Source organism: Pleurodeles waltl, chromosome 3_1 (assembly GCF_031143425.1).
Source record: "Pleurodeles waltl isolate 20211129_DDA chromosome 3_1, aPleWal1.hap1.20221129, whole genome shotgun sequence".
Lineage (NCBI taxonomy): Eukaryota > Metazoa > Chordata > Amphibia > Caudata > Salamandridae > Pleurodeles > Pleurodeles waltl.
The window spans coordinates 962,183,274-962,210,482 of NC_090440.1; the positions used below are offsets into that span (position 1 = coordinate 962,183,274).

The window sequence follows — 27,209 nt, forward strand, 5'->3', positions numbered from 1 at the left end:
GGAGTAAGTCACACTCCACACATGGCCACTCATAGGGAATTGGATAGAAATGAATGGTTGCAGCGAATAGCGTAACCAGATCAAGCACAACACCAAAGATAAAAAATTGAAAGGTAAAAAAAGGTCAAATTACTTTATATATTGCTGTCACCCATTGAAATCACATTGTAAAATGTTTAACATATATTTGAGAAATAAAATACCTAAAATAGAATAAATAAATTATTGTAAAAAATGGTGACATAACTTGTGTATGCCCCTATGAATTTTATATTACAAAGTTTTTTTTACAATAAAAAAAATAAGAGAAATAAAACTAAGGTAAAAAATGTAAGATAATTGTGTACATTGCAGATGCCTATACAGAACACATTGTTAAAATGTAAATGTGACAGATGCTCTTGCTAAAAAAGTAAGAAATATGGAAATTGTTAATTATAAAAACACAACACACATTACATCTAACACTGCACACATACAGATACATAGTAACACATTGCAACTTAAAAAACACAGCCAGACACAGCTTCTCTCTCTGCCTCTCTTTTCTCTCCCTCTCACAAAACGGGGAACAGAGCAGAATGCGGGCTGTTTGATAATTGTATGATGTTTTTTATTTTCCTCAGGTGATGTCCGTTTTTTTGTTCACTCTGATAAATTATATCTGGCGGTGAGCATGTCAGACTTACAAGGTCTTAGCTTTGATGACAACATGGTGCAAGCCATTCTACAGACTCCATCTATTTTAAGAGATGAGAGCATTGGTCCTTCCAATGGTTCCAAAGAAGATTGGACTAAGTTGTCTGCTTTGAAGAAATAATTAATCAAGACCGTTCTCCATGGCACAATCATGACAGAATATCTGATGGCTAAAATCTCACCAAATGGTTTGATTGTTACCAATGTCCCCAGAATGTTTTTTACAAGACTTACAATTCCGACTAGATTGGTCACAGATCTCATGGAAATGCACCCGGGACTGGTTGGCTTTGATTATAAATACTTCGAAACGTTTGGCGGATTCTATCACCATCCAAATTTCTATCATTGAGACATTTATAAAAACCACGGTCCAACTCTCCCAGTTTAAATCTCGTTTAGCAGAAATTAACCTGGAACTTAATGAGACTAAAGAATACCTAACACGCCAGAAAATCAACAAACTACAGAAAGATATCAAGAGATTTAGTAGAGAAAAAGTCTATCCCAACCCGAAAGATGATTACCAATGTGAAGGAGCCCCTGAGACTTCAGATGACTCTGATGCCCCACAACGGAGACCTCTGGCATCTCACTACAGTTCTAGTTCAGATGATTGGAGTAGCGACGAGGGACAGAGAACAAGTCAGAACAGTTATGTTCCCCCTATGCATTTCAATCCTCCATTCCCCTACCAACAGGTTCCTCCTTGGCAACAAATCCCTATGCCCTTTTTTCAACCACAGCTACAGTACAATTTTAATCCTTTTTTAGGAAGAGGCCGGGGCAGAGGCAGAGGCAGAAACAGAAGAAGAGGCAGAAAAGTTCACTGGGCACAGGAGGAACCCCAAATGATCACCAGGAGCCGCAGTGTGACAACACAAAAGAAACCCTAGTTGTCAATCTTTCTAGTATTTCTCTTGCACCATCGGAGATGGCAGTTCTAGAAAAGGGTTTAGGTTTTGTGCCAACCCCTAAGGAAGATCAGTTCCGACTAAACTGTGAAATGACGGCTTTATTCCAGAAGATCTGGTCACACTTTTTCTTTAAAGACCATCCTCGATCAGATCTGCGAGGTGACACTAATCTAAGAACCCCTCTACCTTCATGCCTCCCCCCCACTTCAGTCCCTATAGAAGTACTTACCTTTGAGAAGGCGGTGCGTCATGAAGTGCAACACCTGGAACCTCTTCATCCATTTCAGAATATTTCTAAACTGGAAAGGGCAGCGATCCACTCTTTATCCCACAATTTGGACATTATCATTAAACCCGCAGAAAAGGAGGTGCGATTGTGGTTCTTGACACAACAAACTATAGACAAGAATGCCTTAGACTGCTCAGCGATGGCGCCTATTGCAAACATATATCTACTGATCCCACCCCACGTTTACAGCGCATGATTCGTGGGATGATAATTGAAGCAGAATCTGCTGGTTGGATCACCCAACATGATGCAGAGTTCTTGGATGAAAAAAATCCCAGGGTACCCTATTTCTGTTGTCTCCCTAAGATTCTCCAGGGCACTTCCCCACCTGGACGCCCGATCGTGTCGGGATAGGAAATCTTCTAGAGCCTCTATCCAAATTCTGTTATTTTTTTTTTCCTCCAACCGATTGTCCAAAAGACTCCAACGTTTTTGAAAGATACTAAAGACACTCTGATCCTACTAGAAGATATTAATAATACGGGTACCACTGACATGTTGATATGTCTTGACGTGGAGGCATTACACACCAATATACCACAGGAAGCAGCTCTTACTGCAGTAGAAGACATACTCCAGTCAAATACAAGGACTTACAGCACCCCTATCAGTTTTATCATGCAATGTGCCAGTTTGGCTCTCAAAGAGAACTTTTTTCAATTTGAAGAACGTCTTTATCATCAAATACAAGGCACCTCCATGGGGAGTACCTTTGCGCCAAGTCTTGCATGTTTGTACATGTATGCTTTTGAACAACGCCATATACTTGTTCCAACACAACCATTTTTTTCAAACATCAGATTGTGGCGTCATTATATAGATAATATCCTAGTGATTTGGAAAGGTGACGCAGAACAAGCAACAGCGTTTACCCAATGGATCAACACTTTAGATGTTCACCTCCGCTTTAGCGCCAACATTTCAGACAGAGAGGTATCCTTCCTTGATTTACATATCACATTAAGAAATGGGTACCTACATTCCTCTGTGTTCCACAAACCCACAGACAGGAACAGCCTCTTACTCTGACAGCCATCACCCACCAGCGTAGGGATAACCTCCCCTTTGGGCAGTTTTTAAGAATAAGACGCAATTGTTCTGAGATAGCTGATTTTCACGCACAAGCGGACACCTTATGCTGTAAACTAAATGAACGTAAATACCCTATCTCTAGCATCAGACGGGCCAAGAAAAGAGCCAGTAACATCCGTAGGGAGACTCTTTTGACTAATACTACACGCATGCAACAATCAAGACTGACGTGTGTGACAACATTTACCCCTTTGAGTAATCAGATCAAGAAGATTGTGCAGAGACATTGGCCTATCCTTAATAGTGCTGGGGAATCAGTAGAACATCCCTTATTCTCTTTCAAGAGAACACAGAACATTAAAGACCTAGCAGTCCACACGAGACCAGCACCACACAAGTATTCTGGCTCCACTAGTACTAATCAATGGTTGGGAGTCACAGGACATCATCCCTGTGGTGGGTGCAATGTTTGCCCTCTTACTATCAGCACACTGGAGCTGGACCTGGGGGAACCCAAGAAATGGCAATTAAGATCACATACCAATTGCCGTACAAAAAACTGCATATATATGATTCTTTGCCCTTGTGATCTGAGATACATAGGTATGACCACTAGAATGGTTAAAATACGTATCAATGAACATCGTAGTACCACTAGGTGTAAGAGATCCTCAACAAAACTGACTAATCACTACATTGAGAAACATCACACTCCCAATGACCTTTGTTGGGTCATTCTGGAAACTATTAAGGACAATAGTGCCATTAGGTTGTTCGAGAAGGAACAACGCTGGGTGTACAGACTGAAGACCCACCTCACTGGGCTTAACAATGAGATTCCTTGGACTAATTTTATCCATAGATAGCTATACCCGCCTTTGGCGCACGGATTTCCTTCGAGGCCACTTTTCCTTGTTTCATGTCATGTAACTCGGCAATTCTGTGGTTCTTGGAATTTCTACGCTCCGACATGGCCCCTTCTCATGTATGATTAAAATTATTGTATTCTAATTTTATTTTTAGAAATGACAACAATTTATTTTGATGGGATTTACTTCCTTTCTGATTGAAGACCAAAGTTGTGTTAGTCCTTCAAATAATACTTTCTCCACTCAGGGAACACTTAATGCTCACCGGAACACGGCTAAGGTGAGATGGATGTCTTTTTAGTATTTGTCCCCCTGTATGTACCCTGAGTTTACTTGCCGCTATCCGCAAGCTTTAGCGCAGGATTTTCTACGCGCATTAGGAAGGTGTTCCGGGGTACCGCTATTGTCATTTGCACACCGGAGATCGGCGTGTTGTCTTCACTATATATTCTCCACCGCAGTAGCTAACGGCTTATCAGGGGGTGTGCCTTTACCTAGTTATGAGTCTTAACCCGATATTCAATGACACACTTACATGTAGAAGTCTTGCGATTTGTTCATTTGGGTTCCATTATTGACATTATGTTTTATACCGCTTTAGCATTACATCAGTCCATCTTTAAAAGGATCAGGACTACCACTACAATATGGCGTGTGTGTATGTGTATTCCTTGCTTATGGCATTTTAAAGTTCTGACATATCCCTTCCCGTTTGGTATTAATTATCTTGTGGCATCTATATGTCGGATTTAGATACAATCTTTGATATAACATTGTGACATGACGTTTTATGCACATTACTGACATTTTTCTGTCGGTCATTTATAAATTAAATTATTCTTTATCTATATATATGTAGACCTTAGTGGACCACTCAAGCTTGATGTTTTCCCCGATGGGGCCCATCCTTTAGTATATGGAGGGTAAGCATTGTGGCACATTTGCCTTGTTGTTTTCTTTGTCACCAACATTTGGCACATGTCACCGAAGGGAGTTTTCACGAGTTTGTGGCTTGAAACTGCAGACACTGTGCACACACTGGATGTTTGATACATAATATTTTTTTATGATTGTCGCTTTCTCCAATATTCCAGGTTCCTGTTAATCAGACATTCCCTACTATGGGTCTCTAATTGCTTAAGGATTAGGTAGGTGTCATGGTCCTGATGAATCGCACTAGATCATTTTTGACTAATCAGCAAGAAACATGTTGAACAATTATTTGAAGTAGCACAGGGGGCCCTGCGTCTACTCACACTATACTCCCAATTGAGAGACTTAGTGATTATTATTTACAATTTTTGTTTTGCTGGGGAGTTTAGACATTGTTTTATTGTCTCCCTCCTTTGTTGTTTTTAATCATGTCAGAGGTTCAACATTCTAATAAATTGCGTTCTATCTCTAGTCATTTTTAACTGCCTTCTATACCAATCCTAGATCAGTGTTTTTGACTGGCTGTCCATCATTTGCAAAAGATCTCCGGCAAAGTGCCCCCCGCGGGGCCCGTCAGGCATTGCAGTGCCGCCTGACGAGGAGCATAGCCCTATGATGAAGCATGTCACAGGATGGTGAGTGAGGGCTTTTGCTTCAAACAAATTGGATCTCCAGCAACCTGAATAGAATTTTGAGAGAAATACCTTTTTGGAACTGTGTATATCCTTTTGATTTTGATGTCCGTTTCCCCATTCTTTTCAGTTCATAGTTCCAGTTAACTTAAAACAAGATGTCCACTTAGGCTATGTAGAAAAATATTTGGCAAATTTTGTGTTTTGAGTAAAATATGACCAACCACCTAATTGATGAGGATGGGTACACGTACTTTCATATGTGTCATAATTATCTACCAAGAGTTGCTGATTATCTTGGCAAGAGGCAAGAATCCATACACCTCGTTTCTTGGAGTAAGATACAAGCTAATTGATCCAGACTGTCATGATTGCATTAACCATTTCCACCTCTGCCTCTTCCAGGAAACCTGGTAACAGGACCCACCATATAAGGATACAGAATTTATCACATTTAATGCATTGCCCTCCAGGAGGTTTGGTTATATGTATAAAACTCTAGCTAACCGTTTTGGTCAATATATTCCCTAGAGACTCGCCAGACATTTTTTGTGTAAATTTGAGAGCCCACAACAGAACTTTAGTACGTCTGTTTAATGTGTGAGTGAGACCAAAGAGAAGTAATTTGGAGTCACAGTCCATACAAACACTAGACTGTGTCCTTAGTACCATAGACCCCAACAACACTGTTGTAATAGAAGGTGATGGGCTTGAATCAATAACGGAGGAAGAGGCATGGCAAGAGGTATTCCCCAATTAGTTGCTGGCCCAGTGGTGCCATGTACAGTAGCTGAAATGCAAGTAGGATACCTCACACTAGAACACAATCTAAAAGCATGTAATGGCAGGATTGGCCCTGATAATACTAGCCTATACACATTTAAAAGTGACAATGCTTAATCGAAGATAGATTATTTTCTAAATAGTACAGCTACATGGATTAAAATAACAGCTACTAAAATAGATAATAGAGAAGATAGCGATCACCTCCCGCTATGTTTAGAGTTGTCGGGGTGTTTCCTAGAATTGCAGTCACTTGATAAGAAGCTATCGTCAATACAACCGATTGTTGGGAACAATCGTTGGTCGGTAAAGTGCCCGTTTATAGTGAACAATCTGGTGACAATGGCTAGGCATCTACAGCGCATTCTCTGACCCAATGAGCCCATATACTGACTACATTCCATCCCAAATCTCAATTATAGCTATCTCCATCACTCCTTAGCTGCAAGTCAAAGGTCATACCTAACAAAGCTGCCACCCCAAAAGAAATGACAAGGGACCAAAAGAGGTACCACAAGTAACCCGTGGTATACGAAGGACTGCCAAGAAGTTGTTATTTAAAGCTCTAAAGACTCCAAATGCTTTAATTGTATGGGAGGCTAGGGTTACCCACAAAAAAGTGTTATCAAGAGCAGAGAGTAACTGTCTTCGCAATGTCCTCATGCTCCTGGAAGTTCCAACGCACGGGACCAGGAAACACCACTAACCAATCCTGATGCAGCTTCCATGCTGGTAATCAGCATGAAAGCAGCGTCCGGATTGGTGGCAGGTGGCTCTCTCAGCACTGGAGTCCTGTTCTTTCCCTAACCCAGCTGTCATAAGACAGTTGGGTTAGAGATGGTTAAAGTGTGCAAGCCTGGCTGGCCCTTTGGCAGCAATTGCCACGCCCTGTCCTGACACTCTGTTCATGACGGGGCGTTGAAAAATAAAATGGTAATTAACAAAGTTTATTACCATTTTATTTTTCTGTTATGGGGGGCATTTTTTTGGCAGGCGACGCTCCTTCGCTCACCTGGGGGGACCACCACTGGGAGCACTAGTCGCCTCCACATGGAGAGGTGACAAAATTGTTCTGATCCATAAAAAATGAAGCAGAAGGGAACCTGGTGATTACCGGCCAATTAGTCTCATTCAGACGCGTTTCGGATATATGTATGCCAGACAGTTGCTAAATAAACTAAATGACTGGATGGATGACAACAACATCCTGACAGCCTATCAAGCGGGGTCCAGGGCTCGTAAACGCACAATTGACCTGGCCGTAGGCTTTTATGCATCCTGTGGAAATATACTAAACTGAGGAGAGGGGACATGTATGTTGCATTTGTTGACCAAAAGGTCCACTAGTCCCTATAAGTCTTTTATGAGCCGTATTTAAGAGCTAAGGTATACCTGGTGATCTTTTAGCTCAAATAACAAGGCTGCATCAAGATAACTATGCTAAGGTCCAGTAGGGGCCATTCATCGAACTTACTGAACCGATTCCTATCAAAAGTGAAGTGAGGCAGGATGTGTGCTAGCACCCACCCTGTTCTCATGCTACATTAATGATGATGTTGATCATCTCCAGAAGCTTACCCACGATTCTCCAAAGGTGGGACCTTTGTTCCAGCACTACTCATCGCTGATAACATCATTTTGGTGTCATAGACTTTGAGGGGTCTCCAAAATTTACTTAACAGTTTTAACGAATATTGTGCTGCAAAAGGCTTAAAAATTAACTCTAGTAAGACAAAATACATGGCCATTCAACCCCATAAGACCTTTAAAAGAAATGTTATAGCCCAGTTTCAGTTATTTGAGTGTCACACTTGACTCTTGGCTTTATATAAATAAAGCAGAAGCGGTCCTCGCTCACAGGTCGATGGCTGTCACCAAAAACACCAAGCTACTACATCTAAAACAATCACTCCAGCCCTTGAAATTTATAAGCACAAGGCCCAAGGGGGAGCCCTGGATGGAGCTGAGCTGTGGGGTACAGACAGCATCAACCAACATATGTTAAGCGAAAATAAGTTTATTAGAGGGTTACTTGGCCTCCTTAAGTTCACACCACTAATACCTATGTACCAAGACCTACATTTTAAACGAATAGAGCAGCTCTGAGACTCATGCTCTTCTGGATAAGATTATGGACAACGCAGGAACGGTCACATTGTAGAGAGGGACTCAAAGAACTGTTGGAACTTGATAGGCCCTTGACTTACCCCTGGTTAGGATATGTCCAGGTTTGGTTTGGCAAACTTGGTTTATCCTCTTATTGGATTCATCCCCATACATTAACATCACGCTAAAAAAACAATTGAAGCAGGCATATCTCAAATATCTTTCAAACCGCCACTACCAAATCCAAGATTAGTCAGGCCAACCACACAATTTCTAACTGTAGGGCCAAAGCCAAGCTTTAAGGAGTATCTAGATGAGGTTCAACCCTATTTGGCAAAAATAATATATATGAAACTTTGCTTTGAAACTCTCAAAACTTCAAACTTGTACTGCAGGGTGGAAGCCACTTAATAATAGCCCTGAAGAGTGTATGTGCACTCTATGCCCTTTGGGTACTATTGAAAATCTTGCACACATCTTGTTTGTTTGCACAGCACGTGCCAAATTTAGAAGTTAAATGGATTCGCCCGATCTGCCGCAACCTGGGACTTAGGAAACTTTAAGAAGCACTGAGAGTTCTGAAATATGACACAACCCATATGTAGTTTTGGCCTGAGCAGATATTTTTTAGCCGTAGGATTTGTATGGGCAAAGATGGGTTCAACATTTTAAACTGTTATGACTATGGTCCTATTTAGATCAATTTTTAAGGAAGAGTGATTGGTTGTTCATACATTGTGTTGGTTTTAGACTTGAATGGGGTAGAAACCACATATATATTCTTTATTGGTTTTTAATCAACACAAATGCAACTGAATTATATTGTAAAAAATATACAGTAATTCTAGCACTCGTTTGGAATTGCCACAACTTTTTTCATGTTATATTTTTATATGTATGCATAGCATCTATGGTTTTTAGGAGGAGGAAAACGTTATACACTCTCATAAATCTTATTATCAAGCCGTTTTGCTATTGCGCCAAAGTACTTTACTTCCCCTGCACTTTAGCCTTGGTGCTGTGTGCTGCACTTGTTTTATCTTCATGATTGCTGTAACTGGCAATTTTGAAATTATTCTTATGCACTTTAAGGTACTGGTACTTTATTTCTGGAATAAAAAAGACCCTTTCCCACGAGCTTTTATCCATACAGTTGTTATTGATAAATCATTGGCCAGACAAGTCCAGCCAACGAACATGTATAAAATTTGCCAGAGGTTATGGTGGACCATTTTAGGTTTTTACCTATTGGCTTTGTTTTACTGTTCTCTGTTTGTTTTGCCATGATACTTAAGAGATACTGTGCATAAAATGTCTTTGTAAACAAGAGAAGTACTTTGTGTAACAGGATTACTACGAATGTGTTTAACTTTGTTTTATTGTGCAACTTTTTTGGCCTACGACTGAAATAAAGTTATTTACTGATTATCTTGGAGGAACTTTACTCCCACGTATGGGGTACATTTCTGTTTGTGGAGGACTCCACCAGTAAATTTACTTTTCATAACTGGCCTCAATGCCTCACATATACCAACCATCAACTACTCTGTGCTCATACCAGGGTACCTGTCCCTTCACAACCAGAAAAAGTCTAAGTAATTAAAAAATCCCAAAATAATGTTTTAGCAAGAAAATTGTGCTAAAAGTTTGCATAGTCCGTAGTTGTGATACTCAAGTGTGTGCAAAATGTTTATTTCACTGGCATAATTTATAGTTTTTATCATCGGGCATTCACAGATTCACACATTGTTTTGTGCAATTGTATCTCTGATGGACATCCAGTGCAAAAGCATTTTCTTCCTTCTGTTTCTATGAACTTCTCATGCAAAAATAATTCTGAAGAATTTTTATTTCATTAAAATATTTAGAAGGTCCCATAAAATGTATTCACTTATTTCTGTGGAGTTGTTTGTTCCCTCTGTAGTGCTGTTTGCAGGTTTTAACAGCATTTCCTAAATGTAAGACAAAATGTGAGTTCAAAGGATGCAAGGGCGCTTGATTAGCTGAATATCTTCATGGATTCGTCTGATAAAGTGGATGTGCTGCAGCCATGGAGTGATGACCTCATTGGCCCAGAGAATAACCAGTAATCCATTCATCATGGGTGTACTGCGTCAGCATGTATTCTTCCACTTAATGTCAAGCGAGGAAGCAGGAAAATTTTGCTCTTAGGTCCCGGCTCTGTTACTTCTTTCAATAGTTCGGTTGAGACAGAATTTACGTGGTACTTTTCAGCTCTGACTTTCCAGGCAGTATTGCCTCAGAGGCTGGATTTTATGTTGGAAATAAAGAAGTGCACAACCCCGAACCACTGTGAACCACAGTTCCAATCTATTGTCCATGCAGTGATTTTACCTTTTATGGTGAAGGAAGGGCTGGTATAGCAAGGATTGAGATGGGACTTTTATCACAGGTCTATTGTGCTGACTGATGGTGGCACACATTCCTCAAGGGGATATATTGATCAGATATAGTACATCACAGGCATCTATACTATTGCAGGAGACCTGCAGGTATAAAGGAGCCTAAGTTCTGTTCAGCAGCCCATCTCTTACCCTTTGTGTCACTCCAGTGACTCAATCTCTGCTGATACAACTGCTTAAAGGGCCATCTCCTACTGTGTTAAATCCTGCTGCCTAAGAGCTGCTTCCCGTGGTGTTACAGCTACTTCCGCAATCAGTGTACTGCTGTGTTAATGCTACTGGCTGTGTTAAGTCTGCTTAAGTGGTTGCTCAGTCTATGTCTGAGCTGGTTCAGGGATCGGCCGCTTTGGTATTAGAGCTGCGTCAGTGGATCATCTCTTGTTTTGGAAATGCTACTTCTCGGGTTTGACTCCTACTATGTCAAATTTGTTTAAGTGGCTTAGTGGCCTTTGTTTCTTAGAGCTGCTTCAAGAGTTCCTGCTTTGTTATAGATGCCTCAGGGGCTTGTGAATCATGTTTAATTAGAACTACCTTAGGGTACAAATGTTGCTGTGTAAAAGTTGTTTCAGGGGTCGGATCATGATTCTGTTGCTCTGCTCTTATTGAGTACTAGCTGCTTCAGGGGTTCATCCTGTACTCCATAGTAGCTGATTCAGTAACCCAGCCCCAGCTGTGTGATGGCTGACAAGTACAAAGCTGCTTCAGTTGCCCACCTCCTCCTGCGTAAAAGTGCTCTACTGGGAGTTTGTTAAAGGACTCTTTCCTGCTTCGCTACAGGCCTCCATTCTGCGATTCAGAAGTATTGCTTTGAGGAGTGGAATTTGAATGGTGAAGACCTACTGCGCATCTCTTCCCAGGATCTGGAGAACCTTGGTGTGAAGAGCATTGGACACCAGGAGCTGATTCTAGAAGCGGTGGAGCAGCTCTGTGCTCTGGTGAGTTATTTACTTAAGTCTTCAAGAATCCAGAGGATAAACATCTAGGCCATTAACAGTGCAAACAGGGAGTCATATCCCTGCCTGGTCTCATTCCGATCGTTGGGGAGTCGCACCTGTAGAGTAAAGCCTATGACTATGAGATGTAACCCTACACAGTGACATAATATTCTGGGATCTATGTTCCTTACTAGTGACCTCACAGCTTATGGGAAACATCATGCCTGTTGACATTGTAGCATTATAGCCACATTCCTGACCTACTGCATAGCAGAATTTGATACACAACCACTGCTCTAACTAACACTATGCATCATGCCCCTATTCTGTGATATCACAATCTCAGACCCAAGTTACATGCCAAGACAAAGAAAAGGGCAGTGTGACACTGTCTTGCTATAACAGAGCACTGAGCACCACACAATACATTTTGCATGTCCTAAATTGAAAATCCTCATTGACTCTATCTTTGTCATTTGTCTCAAGGATACAGCAGCAAGGAGTGTTTAATCTTCACCGTTACCCAGCTGTCTGCTGCAATCAAATTTTTGTGCGGTGCAAACATCCTCATCCATGGGCATGGATGTGGGACTTGACTGCTAGAAAGAATAGTTTGAGTGCTGGGAAATCAGACAGGCAGGCAAGGGAGGGAAATAATAAAAACGTATTTGTGGGAGCAAATGTAAGTAAAATGCACGGAGGTGAGAATTGGGGGCAGGAAAGAAGGAAGAAAGAATTGACAATAGAAAAGAATGAGGAAAGGAAATAAATAAAATACAACCTCTTTATAGGCACTTGAAAAACATTCTTATGATTGATTCATGGTTCAAAATAAGACTAATCCCTGATAGCCACAGATTTTTATAATTTTGAAAACATTGGAAAAAAAATGAAAAATACCCACCTAAATTCACTACACATAGACACTGAAAGCAAGAAAGGCATGATAAACTGCATTGCCAGTGATTACGAAGTCCTGAAATTATAGCCCATTTTTTGACAATAAGCATTGAGATGGAGACTATGCAACCATAAAAAGAGGATATGTTCCAAATAATTTCTTCGAGTGCTATGATATAGGTGGTGTTTTTTCCAAGGTATTGTTCACAGCCAGCTTGTATTTTGTCCAGTGAGTACGTTTGCAAGGCTTTCAAGTACCTATATATCTGCCAGTTAAATTCAAAATCTGTAACTCAACAGGGAAATGTTGCCCCTTTGTGAGTCATTCTATGACGAGCAACATCAATTGATGTTAGTAAAAACACACCACATACGTGATAGCCAAATTCTAACTCCCTGAGCTATCATCATGTGCTTAAGAGTTGTGAACGTATTATTGTAGTAAACGTTTTGGTTTCTTCTGTCACTGCTAAATGAAATACACAATATAGTGTGCATGTTCTTTTGCTTGTTATTTGCAAAATTATTAATTTAGTGCTAGACAGTCAATAATACTCGTGTCAAAAGGTTAGAAACAGGAGTGCAGAGTGTAAGCTGGCCCTTTTTAGGGTCGAACCTGCGTTGCATGCGCTCGCGCATGCGTTTCGCAGGGAGACTCTTTTGTATTTATAAAAGGGCTCGGAGCCCTCTCCACATCAGTGTTTTTTTTTATTGGTTGGTGGGCTTCCCTAATAAAATCTGCTTGCTTTCATTAGTCGAAGGCACGCATATGGCATGCCTTTTCCGGTGGCTAGCCCTCATCGAGCGCATCGACCAAGTACAGAAAACATGCAAGGCTCGCTGTTTTCCATCGGGCTTGTGGACTTTTTTCCTCTAATTTACGAGCCCAATCTCGCTTGGCAGAAGTCGAGCGTTTTATGTACTTGATTTCACTTTTTCGGGTTATGTACATAAATGCACTTTTGCCAGGTGAAAAGTCGGGTTAGGAGTTTACAACGCGATCAGCTCTAACATGAGCAAACGCGAGACCCGATGCATTGTAAATGCTTGTTCTGAATAATATTGCTGAGTTGGGATAGTGTTACATTGTGGTTGAACAATAACAGTTGTTGAGGGTAAAGTCTGGTCAAGTAAAAAAGAAAATAGTCGTTGTTTACAAAAGACCTTCTGGGTGAAAATGTGTTTGGTGTGTAGAATGTTATGGAAGCAATAGAGGATAAATCACAGCACAAGAAGAAGTGAATTGAAACAATTTATCTTTTTATCCCTAAATGATGACCACATTACTCTAATCATTGTGCTCCTTTAATGGTGTGCTGCCTATTGTCATAAAATAAGTGAAATCAAAGTCTGTAAGTTATGCCTGGACCAAGTGAGCTCTCTGCCTGTAGATGCAGCACCCTAAATAAACACTGACATACAAACCTGCATGGAAGATGTGCACTTTCATAATGACATCTCAGTCTGCAAATCGTGCTTATGAACAGTGACTTAGCTCAAGAGGCAAACATTGCCCCATTATCATTGCGTCTCTTGCCCAGTGATGACACAACTTGACTTGTCCTTTATGTCTGACATCAAACTTAGGAGGTTTGTCCTGTCGAGTAACTTCGTAGTTGCAAGATAGACACCATGAAATTGCAGTGAAAAAGTTGTTCTCCTTTCACATAACCTTTCAGTTTGCAGACACATTAATTCATACTTCCTAGGAGGCCAATAGACTTCATAACTTGATTTCTAGTGTTCGGGTCCTTGCGGAAGGGCTCTAATACTGCTTGTACATGCTTAGCAAACATTCTTGTCCGCGATCTCCTGCTGCAAGACAGGCACCCATCTACTGACCTATGCCCTTTGAAACACCTTGCCACCAATTTTAAAGCATCTGGTGAGACACCTGTCTTCAATAGGATGTCAGACTCTCGGAGTCCAGGGACATCTTGCTATGGGCACACCTTACTTATTCCAGACGGTGTGGAAAATGCCCATGTGCTCATCTGATTTTGTAATGTTCCTTTATTGCATGGAGTCCTCACCAGCTTACCAGGTGGTAATTTGTGTTATGGGTACTGGAAATTTGTCTTTGCTATGTAGATTTCACTCTTAACCCAACACCAGGATGGGTTTAAGGTAACTGGAAATTCTACCCAGCCCAGGGATCTAACCACAGCTTCGTTATTAAGCTGAGAAAGCAGTATTCAGCTGCAGTTTTGGAGTAGGAGGCTTGTTTAGTTTTGGGTTCCTTTGAGTGTCTGTTCTTACTATTTTTTCAGGGTGAATGAATTACTTTAATTTTGTGTGACTTTTAGCTCATCATGTTGGCTGTGAAGGTTTGGGTTCTTTAATGCGGGTGATATGATGTGGGGTGCTTCAGGACACATAATAATATTTTAGTTCATTCAAAGTTGTATTTAAGCTCCTTGGAGGTAAGTTCCTTCAGGGAGAGAGGATATGACTATGAGGTTCTGTGAGCTGCTGATTTGCATTATTCTTTCTTCTAGAACTATGATCTGAAGACTGATAGCCTGCATTCTCTGACAGAGAGACTGAGGAATGTGTGCATGACCCTGTGGACCTTCATCCTGAGCCACAGAAGGATCTCTACCTATGATGGAACAGCCATCCAGCGCCCGCCATCCGATCTCCTTGCATGTGTAATCCAGCTGGTTTCAGCTGCAAGACACCTTTTCTCCTGGTTGAACAGGTGGGTGCGGGATAAACATAGAATAATGAATTATGAGATCATAGGAAAACCAATTGTACAGCTCAGAGTGCCTACAGGGGCAGGAGCTCCTAACTGACTCCAAGAAACTGCAGCTCTTATGGGTTCCTGACCCACTTTGATGACTTTCTTCTGTCTGGGCCACCTATCTATCCCACTTCCAGAAGCAGAAGGGGATTAATTTATTTTTAGGTCGAGCATAAGCATACATCCTCTTGTATACATTTAGTTTACATCTGTGGGCTTAAAGCCATTTAATCTATTTGTTTCAATGCCATCTAAAAATCCTTGCTTGCTAGTGGTCAGTCATGCCTCTTTGTCCTTCCTTTTTCTCTTTGGGAGCAGGGACTAACTACTGTATAATTACGCTTTGTCATGTTTACCTGTTTTTGGGGGGGAAATTGTTTTTCTTGGTTTCCTGGTCGGGTTCGCCGAAGCTTCCGTTTTCATTTGCAGAGTATTCTTGCTCTCAGCTAATGTAACCATGTTGTTCCTGCTTACATTTCATATGCTTTACTTAATCTAGCATTCTCTGAGTGTTTGCTTTTTCCAGGATGTTGATATTATTTATTTTTTTCAGCCAGCATACTACTCTTGTCCCACTTCCCTCATAACCTGAATACACAGTATAAAACTTTTCACAAACCGGGTGCTGCGCTTCATTTTTCAGCACGGCGCCTGAAAGTCATTGGCAATGTGTGAAGTTCAAGATTGCAGGGTGTAGTACCTTAGGTGGCCAAAAGAGGTCCCAAGGGACACCTAGGGACAGCCTGTTGTACTGCACCCTTTCCCTGCTTCATGCACATTAGAACGGTAAATGTTGCAGGTTTTTTCAGCCACCTTGTTATAAGTATAATAGTGTTAATGTAATCATGTTCTTCCTGAAGACATTTCAAATGCTTTACTTAATCTTGTATTTTGTTTTTTTGGTCCATGCTGTTCAAGGCGTTCCCACTGTAATTAATGGTTTCCATCAACAGATGTCTCAAATGTGGCATAGTGCCAAAGCTGCTCCCTTTGTAACAGGGGAACAAGGTTTGAGTACTGGCATCGGTTCACCAACCCATGATTCTTGGCAATTCACTTAATCTCCCCATGACCCCCAAAAAATGATTCTGCACTTGTGCTATATAATTGATGCTCCTGTAAAGCGCTTTGGTGCCTGTTGGATGAGTTCGCGCTACACTAATGTGCAAAAGCACTGCATTGATTTTTGTTGTAGAAGATTTTAAGCCATAAGTCTTCCAGCACCAAGAATTCACATAGATCCTGGGCCTGAAGTCACTTTAAAATGTATATCCTGTCATACTTTGTGTCATGGAAAAGTGTTTTCAGTCGGGTATGGTGCGGTGTCTGTTGGATTTCGCTAGGAATTTTTACACACAGGCAAAGATGTGGCCACATTCACCCTCTCAGTGTTTGAAAAGACTTAGAAAATGCTGGTGATTTCACAAAGTAATGTGCTTTATCCCACTTACTACACATACAAATCTGCATTCCTCTCTCTTTCTGATGCCCCTTAAGCCCCTCTTGTGTGCCCTGCTTATCATAATAGTATGTTTCAGCCACTGAAAGTGTGGGATGAAAAAGTGTGTTTACACAGATTAGCAGTTGTTACGTTGATTAAAAGCTGCCCCTCCAGCTCCAACTTCTTCTTAGTAACAGCAGCGACGAGATATCAGCCATGATGACTCAGTTTTGCCCTAAGTAAAGCTCCACATCTGTCATAAACTCTTTAGCAAATGCTTTTCAGAAGAAGAACCATCCACATAAGATATACTCCCCCAGCTTCTGACAACTGCAGCCTAATACACTTCCCTACTTGTGCAACCACATTTATCATATGTTTGCTCTAGTTCTCCCCTGGGGCATCTTAAGGATTTTGGGGACCCTGCGCCAAATGTATTTTGGTGGCCTCTGTTCGTAACAGATTTGAATTTATGATCCAGTTTCCGCACTTTCTCGCCCTCTTTGGCCAGATCACTGGCAGTGCACAGTCACACCTGTCCAAATTTTTTATGTGTTTACATCTAATATTTAGGGATAGTGATGTGTGTTGTCAATACTTATAACACAGCAGCAGCTCACTAATATTACTGCAAAAAACCTCTGTGACAGACTCCCATTTATCATATGTGATGTCCTGTTTTGGTCTTAAACTTTTTTATGGATGCCGCATGAAACAAACACAACATTTCTCTGAAAATGTCAGTAATAGTCTCTCACATATCACAAATATTAAAAATAAATTACAAGAAAACGGTACTGAAAGCAATCTAAGAAATGTTCAAGGTCATCAGGGCAAGATTCTCTGCAGTAAATGGAAGTGCTTTAGTTATTTGCTGGGCCACAGGAAATATGTGGCAGAGAGGGCTGAATTATGGGGCAGGGTTGACCAATTTATGTGGCAAGTAAAGTCCAGTTATGCATTTACAACACCAATAGCTCTAAATCAAGCAAATGTGAGACCTTTTGCATTGAAAATGCTTGTTTAGATCTGCAGTGGGTGGATTGGTCGGCACTAAGGGGGTTGGGGACGGTGGTCATATGGCATGTTGCAGTAGACTTGAAGTCCGGGACCGTTAGTGGATGAGAGTTAATGCCCCACAATGAAGATTCAAGTACCTTAAAACAATTGGTAGAGCCTTGTGTACTCTTTACTGACTGAGATCAGCCCAGAGTGCTTGCTAACTGTTTCAAACGAATTGGGGATGAGGGAACAAGTCATCAATGGCATCAGTGCTGGGAATAAGCGAGCAGCAGATGTGCAGTTTCACCGTCATTTGACAGTCTTGCAACTTCACCTTTATTAACTCCACTCGTCAAAAGAAGTAGAGTGATTTCTGATTGTACTGTCATAAATTGATTTTTTCATGTAGACTAGGCTCCTATTTTACCTTTCCATTATTCCAGAACAATACTAAAACTAAGTAAACAAATAGTACAGTTTTTTAAAACGAAAGTGTGGATAGAGGTGTTTCAAAAGGTAAAGACATTCTACTCCAATGAAAACATATAGAGAGCTTATTGCCCTCAACCGAATGACATATATACTGCTATATTTAATAATAATGTTTGCATCACTTTCGTTACACTTTTCTATCTAAAAACAGTCTGGTAACAGACAGTTCTATTGTATAAACTGGCGGGTTAACCCCTACGAGCTTTACTTCCACATCCATTCGTGCGAACATCACTGCAGTGTGTGTTTTCAGCCCTTAGCTATTGTAAACTTTTATATTGTTGCTGCTTTTGTTGCGCAGTGTTATTCACGCTTGTTTTAAATATACAGCTATTTCCATGCTGTTAAATGTTTTTATGCTGTACCATGCACGTTTTTTATATCTTCACACCTTAATTGTAGCGTTGGTTGCAGAGTATAGCCGAACAAAGATGCAAATTTAAGTTAAAACCCTAGTAGATTCTGTATAGACATTTGAATAGTTTGAGCAGGGACTGTTGGATATGACTAATCCACTTAAGCGTTTCAACAATGTGCTCAGTATGATTATTACTGTTCCCTTGATGCTGTTTTTCTTGTGTTGTACTCTCCCTGAGAGGTGGTCTTGGCATCTTAGACATTACATTTCAGTTTGAATCTCTAAACTACACTCTGTAGCCTCGAGTGTCATTGGAGCTGCAGTGACTCTACAGAGAGACTATGGGGGTTATTACAACTTTGGAGGAGGTGTTAATCCGTCCCAAAAGTGACGGTAAAGTGACGGATATACCACCAGCCGTATTACGAGTCCATTATATCCTATGGAACTCGTAATACGGCTGGTGGTATATCCGTCACTTTACCGTCACTTTTGGGACGGATTAACACCTCCTCCAAAGTTGTAATAACCCCCTATGTCTGGATCTGAGCTTTAACGTTTACTATTTGCGAGGCATACAAATACAGTTCAGATTTATTATGCTAAGTGTAAAATGGCTCAATTCTCTATTCCTTCCAAGCACGCGGTACACATGGGTGCTGCTGGTATTTCATTGGTCAGCTGGCATGTGATTATACTGATAATAGTTATTTAAAGTGTGTTGTAAGGTAACGATATGCTGGCTGATTATTTTCTCTTCTTGTCATTTGTGCATCTTTTGAAAGCAAGCCCTGATCAAATGTGTACCCTTTTCCCAATGCCTACCCTTTGTATCTCATGCTGACTTTACAGTTCCATTACCACTATGTCTTTTGATTATGAAATCAAAACATTACATAAATGAATATAATTCATGTTATTACCTACGAGCAGGAGTTGTTCAAAGGTTATATTTAGAAGAAAGAGTATATTGATTCTGGGGTGTGTTATGTGCTGTAATACCATAGGAAAAGTGAATGTAGATAAACTTGATAACATTTTTAATTGGTATACTTTAGGCTTTCACCTATGGATTATCTCCCTGAACTTTGCTGAGGTGGGGTTTTAGAGGCTTCCTATGTTGCTTATTAGGCAGATTATGAGACATTATTCCTTGTATCTGAGCCTCTTGCACAATGAACTTGCCTCCCTGGTTTGGAAAAGCAAATTCTCCTCCCAGTATACCCCCAGCTTTATTGGCTTGTCCTGAATAATGTTGGTGTCCTACAAAACTTGAATGACTCAGTCAATTAAGCACTAGCCATTGCCATATACTATGATTTTCGGGTCACAAGTTTGAACCTTGGCACAGCCAATTTAGCCTTCTATCCCTCTGAAATTGGTAAATTCAGTGCCATCAAAGAGATTAACAGTCTCTTGCGGTGCTCTACAAAAACGAGGTATAAGAAACCAGATGGAGCTAAAGAGCTCCAGCGTGGTGGCTTTAGAGTCCAGAGGGAGACATTTAGTCACTATTTATAACTAAAGCCTGTCTGCTATAAGATGTGCATCTGGCTACTTAGAGAAGTGGCGAAAGACTTTTCATATTAGACCAGTAGCATGCCCGCCTTGTTTCTTTAGTGCCAGTCATGAAAAAAGCCTGAAATCGTGCTGTCCCAAGACCTAGAGAACTCAGCTGCCAGAGTCTGATCCTCCGACTCTGTGCTAATTGCCAATCCACCTTCAGACATGGACTTCTACAGTCCAGATTCTGTCTGGTCTTCATCCACCATACCATACCATACCATCTTCAAAAGGGGCACAGCAGAAGCACTGAAAGTAGAAGGCAAGAATATCTTTGTAGGTTAGAGTTGCCTGATCTCCTGAGTGAGGCACATGCATACGGATTTCAAAATCTGCACCTGCAGATGGTTTCTTTAGGGTGTGTAAAGTGCCTTTCTGCTGGCAGTAAAAACTGTGAGTGAAGAAGAAAGGTCACCACTGCTGTGAGGCTTAATAAGAAACACAATACAGATCCCACCCAACTCGTTTGTGTGAAGTCCAGCCACTCTAAGTGCCCTTTGCATTTCCAGTCCTTAGCCATATGACTCGGCTTTGCTCAAATTGTGCTTCATCCCCCCTGATCACACCCATGCAGCTTCCAGGTGCATCACATAGCCCATAAGTCACAACTTTTTAAAAAGTGTGAAACTGTGGCTTCCATGATAAATCAGATGCTGCTCCTGGGTGTTAACCATAGTCTCTGGGATGCCTTGCATATATTTAGACCTCTCCTGGTTGCAATTCTGTCACGAGGGTGAATTTGCTGTACCAAGTGTCTTTCAGAGAATGCTGCATGTGTGCCGCTGCTGGCTGGACCAAGTAGTCTCTGGGTTAAGATTATGTATCTGGTATTCTCTGCGCTGTGCCTTCTCTCAGTCACACATCTGCAACTATGTTGTTCACTGTTCAGAGTAAAATTGTTGGAAAGGTCATAAGCTGTGCCTTCCTTGGTTACACATAGACCACTCCTGGATAGTTCACATAGGTCCTTATTTAGAGTTTGGTGAGTGAGATTCTGTCTATACGTGACGGATATCCCATATTACATATTGGAATGCACCGACATCTACCATGTTTGTGACATAGTATCTCCTCCACCAAACTCTAAAGTCCCTTAGTCTCTTCCCCATTTCTTTCTGAGAAAGCTGTACCGCTCCTGGTTCAACAATGAAGTCTTGGGTTTCTTTCTGTGAAATCTATGTCTTACTCTAGATGTACCTATGCAGGACTTTTCTTCTGTGAGGTAAAATTGTTGGTAAAGTGATAAGATGCTGTTTGCCACTGTTGGGTGAACCCTCTATGGGGGAAAATTGCAGTACCAGGTTTCCTATTAACAAAGCCACACCACCCCTATTTGCACCTCCTCTTGGGAGGACAAATGCAAAAACAACAGATGGACGGAATGCAGAGCAAAACAAACATTCACCCCCAGTCACAGATCTGGGTTTAATGCATCCGTTTTTTTGCTTGCCATGCCATTCTAGTTTGGACCTAGCCTTGACCCTGTTCCCTGTGGGAACAGTCCAGCCCAAACTGCCAGGCCAGGTCCTCTCTGAACCAGAAAGAAGCATCCTGGGACCAGTTTCAGGGTATCACCCTTCATCAGCCAGGCCAGCTTGAATCTGGTGGCATAGCAAGCAAGGGACCTTATAAGTGCTGTTTAATATTAGGACTTCTTTGGGGGTGGGCAGAGTAGCATACTCCCAAAAGATTTCACATAGTGGATCATCTGAGTGTAGTTCCATGGTTTCCCTTGGGTTTGGTCAAAATATGTCCCTAACTAATGACTCCATATGAAGAACCTGCTGGATTTATCCATTTGTTGTAATGTGAATCTGGGGACGTGGACAGTTACCCATCCCAAGGCATACTCGATATAGAGAGCTTTAACCATCTTAACTGTTGGGAGCTTCTCCTATACAGATTTCTGTAGTTGGATCATTTGTGAAAATCTGACTCCATTGCATGCATCACATGGTTCAGGTTGGTGTTCACCATATTCTGTAGCATAATGGTTACGTATATGCCCAGTATTTAGGTTGGTAAGCCACCCATTGGAAACACTCATCTTCTAATGATGCTGTGGTCTTTGATCTGAACACCTGCATGGCTACTTTTTCCCCCAGCTGATTTTATACAGCAAAATTGCTTCATAGGCGTTGAATATTACCAGAAGTGTTGGTAGGGAGAAACAGGGTTCTGTGAGATTCAAAGTATGTCATCCACATACAGGCATGCTTTCGGTTTCCCTGCTGGTGCCATTGTGCCCCTTAGGGTTGTGGTTTGTTGAATAACCCTCAAGTGTGGTTCCAGGGTTAGTATAAAGATAAGGAAATAGCTGGGTGAGCTCTTGCTTGGCACTTCTAACAACTGGAAATGTGTTTGACCCTCTGTAGGAGGCTGGCCTGGCTTATAGTGGGTACCTTGTGGTACTTACACCTTGTGCCAGGTCCAGTTATTCCTTATTAGTAGATTAGAAGTGTTCTAGCAGCTTAGGCTGATAGAGGTAGCTATAGCAGAGCAGCTTATGCTGAACTAGGAGACATGCAAAGCTCCTACTATACCACTTATATCACTTAGCACCATATTATAAGAAAACACAATACTCAGAGTTACTAAAAATAAAGGTACTTTATTTTAGTGACAATGGCCCTCATTCTGACCCTGGCGGTCGGCGGAGAGACGGCGGTCGGACCGCGAACAGACCGGCGGTATTAAAAATGGCATTCTGACCGCGGCGGTCCCCGCCGCGACCGACCGCCACTTCTCCACTCCGACCGCCACGGCGGTCATGACCGCCGGGCTGGAGTTTGCGCACTCCGGCCCGGCGGTCATCCCAAGACCGCCAAGGGTATTATGACCCTGCCTACCGCCGCGGTTTCTTGCGGGCGGGAACCGCCGTGCGAACCATGGCGGTAAGCACTATCGGGGCCAGGGAATTCCTTCCCTGGCACTGATAGGGGTCTCCCCACCCCCCACTACCCACCCGAGTCCTCCCCCCACACCCTCCACCCCCCTGCCACCCCCCAGAGGTGGTACGAACCCCCTCCCCACCCCCACCCCGACATGCACATACATGCACCCCGACATGCACACACCCCCAACATGCACATATACACACCCCCTACACACACATACACAACGGGGACACATACCCGCACACATACATGCAGACACGCGCACCTGCCGAACAGCACACATTACCCATAGACACAGCAGCACCCCCCGCCCGCATACACGCACTCACACACCCCCTCTACACACTCACACGCACACCCCCATGCACGCCCACATCACACAACACCCCCCCACCCCCTCCCCTCACGGACGATCAACTTACCTTGTGCGTTGGTCCTCCGGGAGGCGACGGGAGCCATGGGGAGGTGACCGCCAACAGAAGACCGCCAACAGAAGACCGCCAACAGAAGACCGCCACACAGAAATGTGGGTCGTAATTCTGTGGGCGGTGTTCTGCTGGCGTGGCGGTGGAGGTTGACCAGTCTCCACTTTCCCGCCGACCGCCAGTGTGGCTGCTGGCGGTTTTCCGGCGGAACGCTCCCAGCGGTCAGAATGCGCACAGCGGCATACCGCCGCGGTCGGCGGTCTTCACCGCGGCGGTAACTCGGCGGTCTTGCGAAAAGACCGCCAAGGTCAGAATGAGGGCCTATATGCCAAAAGTATCTCAGAGGATATACTCCCTTAGGAGGTAAGTAAAATACACAAAATATACACACACAACCAAAATCAGGTAAGTAAACAGTTAGAAAAGTAGTCCAAACAGTGTAGAACACAATAGAATGCAATAGGAGACAATAGGCCTAGGGGCAACACAAACCATATACTCCAAAAGTGGAATGCGAACCACGAATGGACTCCAGGCCTAGTGTAGTGTGAAGAGGGTTGCTGGGAGTGTATGAAAACACTAAGGGTGTCCAAGATACCCCAACCCAAGACCCAGAAAGTAGGAGTAAAATTACCCTACTACACCAGAAAGACAGTAATGTCGAGATAGGGGATTCTGCAAGGACGACAACTGACTGCAAAGCGCTGAAGATGGATTCCTGGACCGGAGGACCTGCAAAGGAAGGGGACCAAGTCCAAGAGTCATGCAAGTGTCCAGGGGGGGCAGGAGCCCACTAAACCCCGGATGAAGGTGCAAAAGGGCTGCCTCCGGGTGGAAGAAGCGAAGATTCTGCAACAACGGAAGGTGCCAGGAACTTGTCCTTTGGTCAGAAGATGTCCCATGGCGTGCTGGAGGATGCAGAGTTGTTTCTGCACAGAAAGAATGCCAACAAGCCTTGCTAGCTGCAAGAGTTGCGTTTGAAGGTTTTGGGTGCTGCCAGGGCCCAGGAGGAGGAGACAGAGGGGGCGTTCAGCAAAAACAGAGAGCCCACGCAGAAGCAGGCAGCACCTGCAGAAGCACCTGAACAGGCGTTCAGATGATCAGAGCACGGCGGTCGACTCAGCACAACAAAAGAGAGTCCCACGAAGTCGAAGTCCAACTCAGCGAGTTGGGCAGTGCAGGACGGAGTGCTGGGGACCTGGGCTAGGCTGTGCAAGTCTTGCAAAAGTGCACAGAACCTTGAGCAGCTGCAGTTCACGCAGTACATAGGATTACTGTCTGGCGTGGGGAGGCAAGGACTTACCCCCACCAAATTTGTACAGAAGGGCCACTGGACTGTCGGGGACACTTGGACCCAGCTCCTGGGTTCCAGGGACCACGCTCGTCAAGATGAGAGGGGACCCAGAGGACTGGTGATGCAGAAGTTTGGTGCCTGCGTTGGCAGGGGGAAGATTCTGTCGACCCACAGGAGATTTCTTCTTGGCTTCCAGTGCAGGGTGAAGGCAGACAGCCCTCAGGGCATGCACCACCAGGAAACAGTCGAGAAAGCTGGCAGGATTAGGTGCTACAATGTTGCTGGTAGTCTTCTTGCTACTTTGTTGCGGTTTTGCAGGTGTCCTGGAGGAGTCCGCGGTCGATCCTTGGCAGAAGTCGAAGAGGGAAGTGCAGAGGAACTCTGGTGAGCTCTTGCATTCGTTATCTGGTGAGATACCCACAGGAGAAACCCTAAATAGCTCTCAGAGGAGGATTGGCTACAGAGAAAGGTAAGCACCTATCAGGAGGTGTCTCTGACATCACCTGCTGGCACTGGCCACTCAGAGGTGTCCATTGTGCCCTCGCACCTCTGCATCCAAGATGGCAGCGGTCTGGGACACACTGGAGGAGCTCTGTCCAGTTTCGCGCCAGAACAGGGCTGGGGGGATCCCTGAACCGGTGTAGACTGGCTTATGCAAGGAGGGCACCATCTGTGCCCTTTAAAGCATTTCCAGAGGCCAGGAGAGGGTACTCCTCCCAGGCCCTTCACACCTATTTCCAAAGGGAGAAGGTGTAACACCCTTTCTCAGAGGAAATCCTTTGTTCTGCCTTCCTGGGACTGGGGTGCCCAGGCCCCAGGGGGGCAGAAACCTGTCTGAGGGTTGACAGCAGCGGTAGCTGCAGAGAAAACCCCAGAGGGTTAGTTTGGCAGTACCCGGGCTCTATGCTGGAGCCCCGGGGATGCATGGAATTGTCCCCCCAATACCAGAGTGGTATTGGGGGGACAATTCCATGATCCTAGACATGTTACATGGCCATGTTCGGAGTTACCATTGCGATACTACATATAGGTATTGACCTATATGTAGTGCATGCGTGTAATGGTGTCCCCGCACTCACAAAGTCCAGGGAATTAGCCCTGAACAATGTGGGGTCACCCTGGCTAGTGCCAGGGTGCCCTCACACTAAGTAACTTTGCACCTAACCTTCACTAAGTGACGGTTAGACATATAGGTGACTTATAAGTTACTTAAGTGCAGTGTAAAATTGCTGTGAAATAACTTGGACGTTATTTCACTCAGGCTGCAGTGGCAGTCCTGTATAAGAATTGTTTGAGCTCTCTATGCGTGGCAAAAGAGATGCTGCAGCCCATAGGGATCTCCTGGAACCCCAATACCCTAGGTACGTAGGTACCATATACTAGGGAATTATAAGGGTGTTCCAGTGTGCCAATAGGAATTGGTAAAATTAGTCACTAGCCTGCAGTGACAATTTTAAAAGCAGAGAGAGCATAAACACTGAGGGTCTGATTAGCAGAGCCTCAGTGATACAGTTAGGCACCACACAGGGAACACTTACAGGGCATACTTTATGAGCACTGGGGTCCTGGCTAGCAGGATCCCAGTGACACAGGCAAAAAACAAACATATATACAAGTAAAAATGGGGGTAACATGCCAGGCAAGATGGTACTTTCCTACACCCTCCCCCTCCATCCCCGGGTTACTTGTGTTTTCTGCCTTGAGCACAGCCAACAGATGTGGATATAAAAATGTCACGCAGTCTGAACCTGTTCTGCATTCTGAATAAATAGCTCAGTTTCAATTGATCAGTTGCTTCCTTGGCGTCCAGCAAGAATGCAGTGACTCCCTCTAGATTGCCTTTCGACAGCCACTGCAAGCGGGAAGGACTCCTGAGTCATGAAAAGGTACAAATCTGACTCAAGATACGTGAATTAATGAAGGAATGACCTTCCAAAGCCTGTTTGAATGTGTGTTTACAGAGATTTTGATGTCCACACTTAGTAGAGTAAATGGTTGATCATTTTCACAGTTCAGATGGCCTTTTCCAGGTTTTGGGTTCAGTGTTAGAGTTTACTTATTGGAGAGTGAGTGAAGATTTCCTGTCCTTTCATCTTCATAGATTGCAAAATACAGCATCTTTGATGTCAGGGTTGACTGTTCTGTAGTATGTGGTAAGGAAACCATTTTACAGGGTGACTTATTATGCAGGATATCACCTATATTATTTTTAGGTTGCAGGCTACCAGGCAGCGCAGCTGTCTGTTTTGCTAAAGACATTCAGAAAGCCTCACTGGGAATGCATTTCACCCTTTGCTGACCATTGGCTTTGTGGTTAGTTACTCACATTTGCTTGCTTTCTATTTACTGGCCTTAATTATTTTAGGCTCTCCAGTTTGAGTTTGTCCCTTCTGTGGCCCATACCTTATTTACTGTATCCTTCTGAGTGTGCATTTTCTGTAAACGGGTCTTTATACCTTGTTCTTATCTTGTC

General features: G+C 43.0%; 1 protein-coding gene across 3 annotated transcripts in view; it reads left to right on the forward strand.

Moving 5' to 3' along the window:
- The window catches only part of CNKSR1 (connector enhancer of kinase suppressor of Ras 1), a 262,699-nt gene that overhangs the window by 17,361 nt on the left and 218,129 nt on the right, over positions 1-27,209 (forward strand). For all 3 annotated transcript variants that reach the window (XM_069224001.1, XM_069224003.1, XM_069224004.1), the window contains exons 2-3: positions 11,461-11,618; positions 15,017-15,219. In XM_069224001.1, the coding sequence (XP_069080102.1) occupies positions 11,461-11,618; positions 15,017-15,219 (361 nt within the window). The remainder of the gene's footprint in view (positions 1-11,460; positions 11,619-15,016; positions 15,220-27,209) is intronic.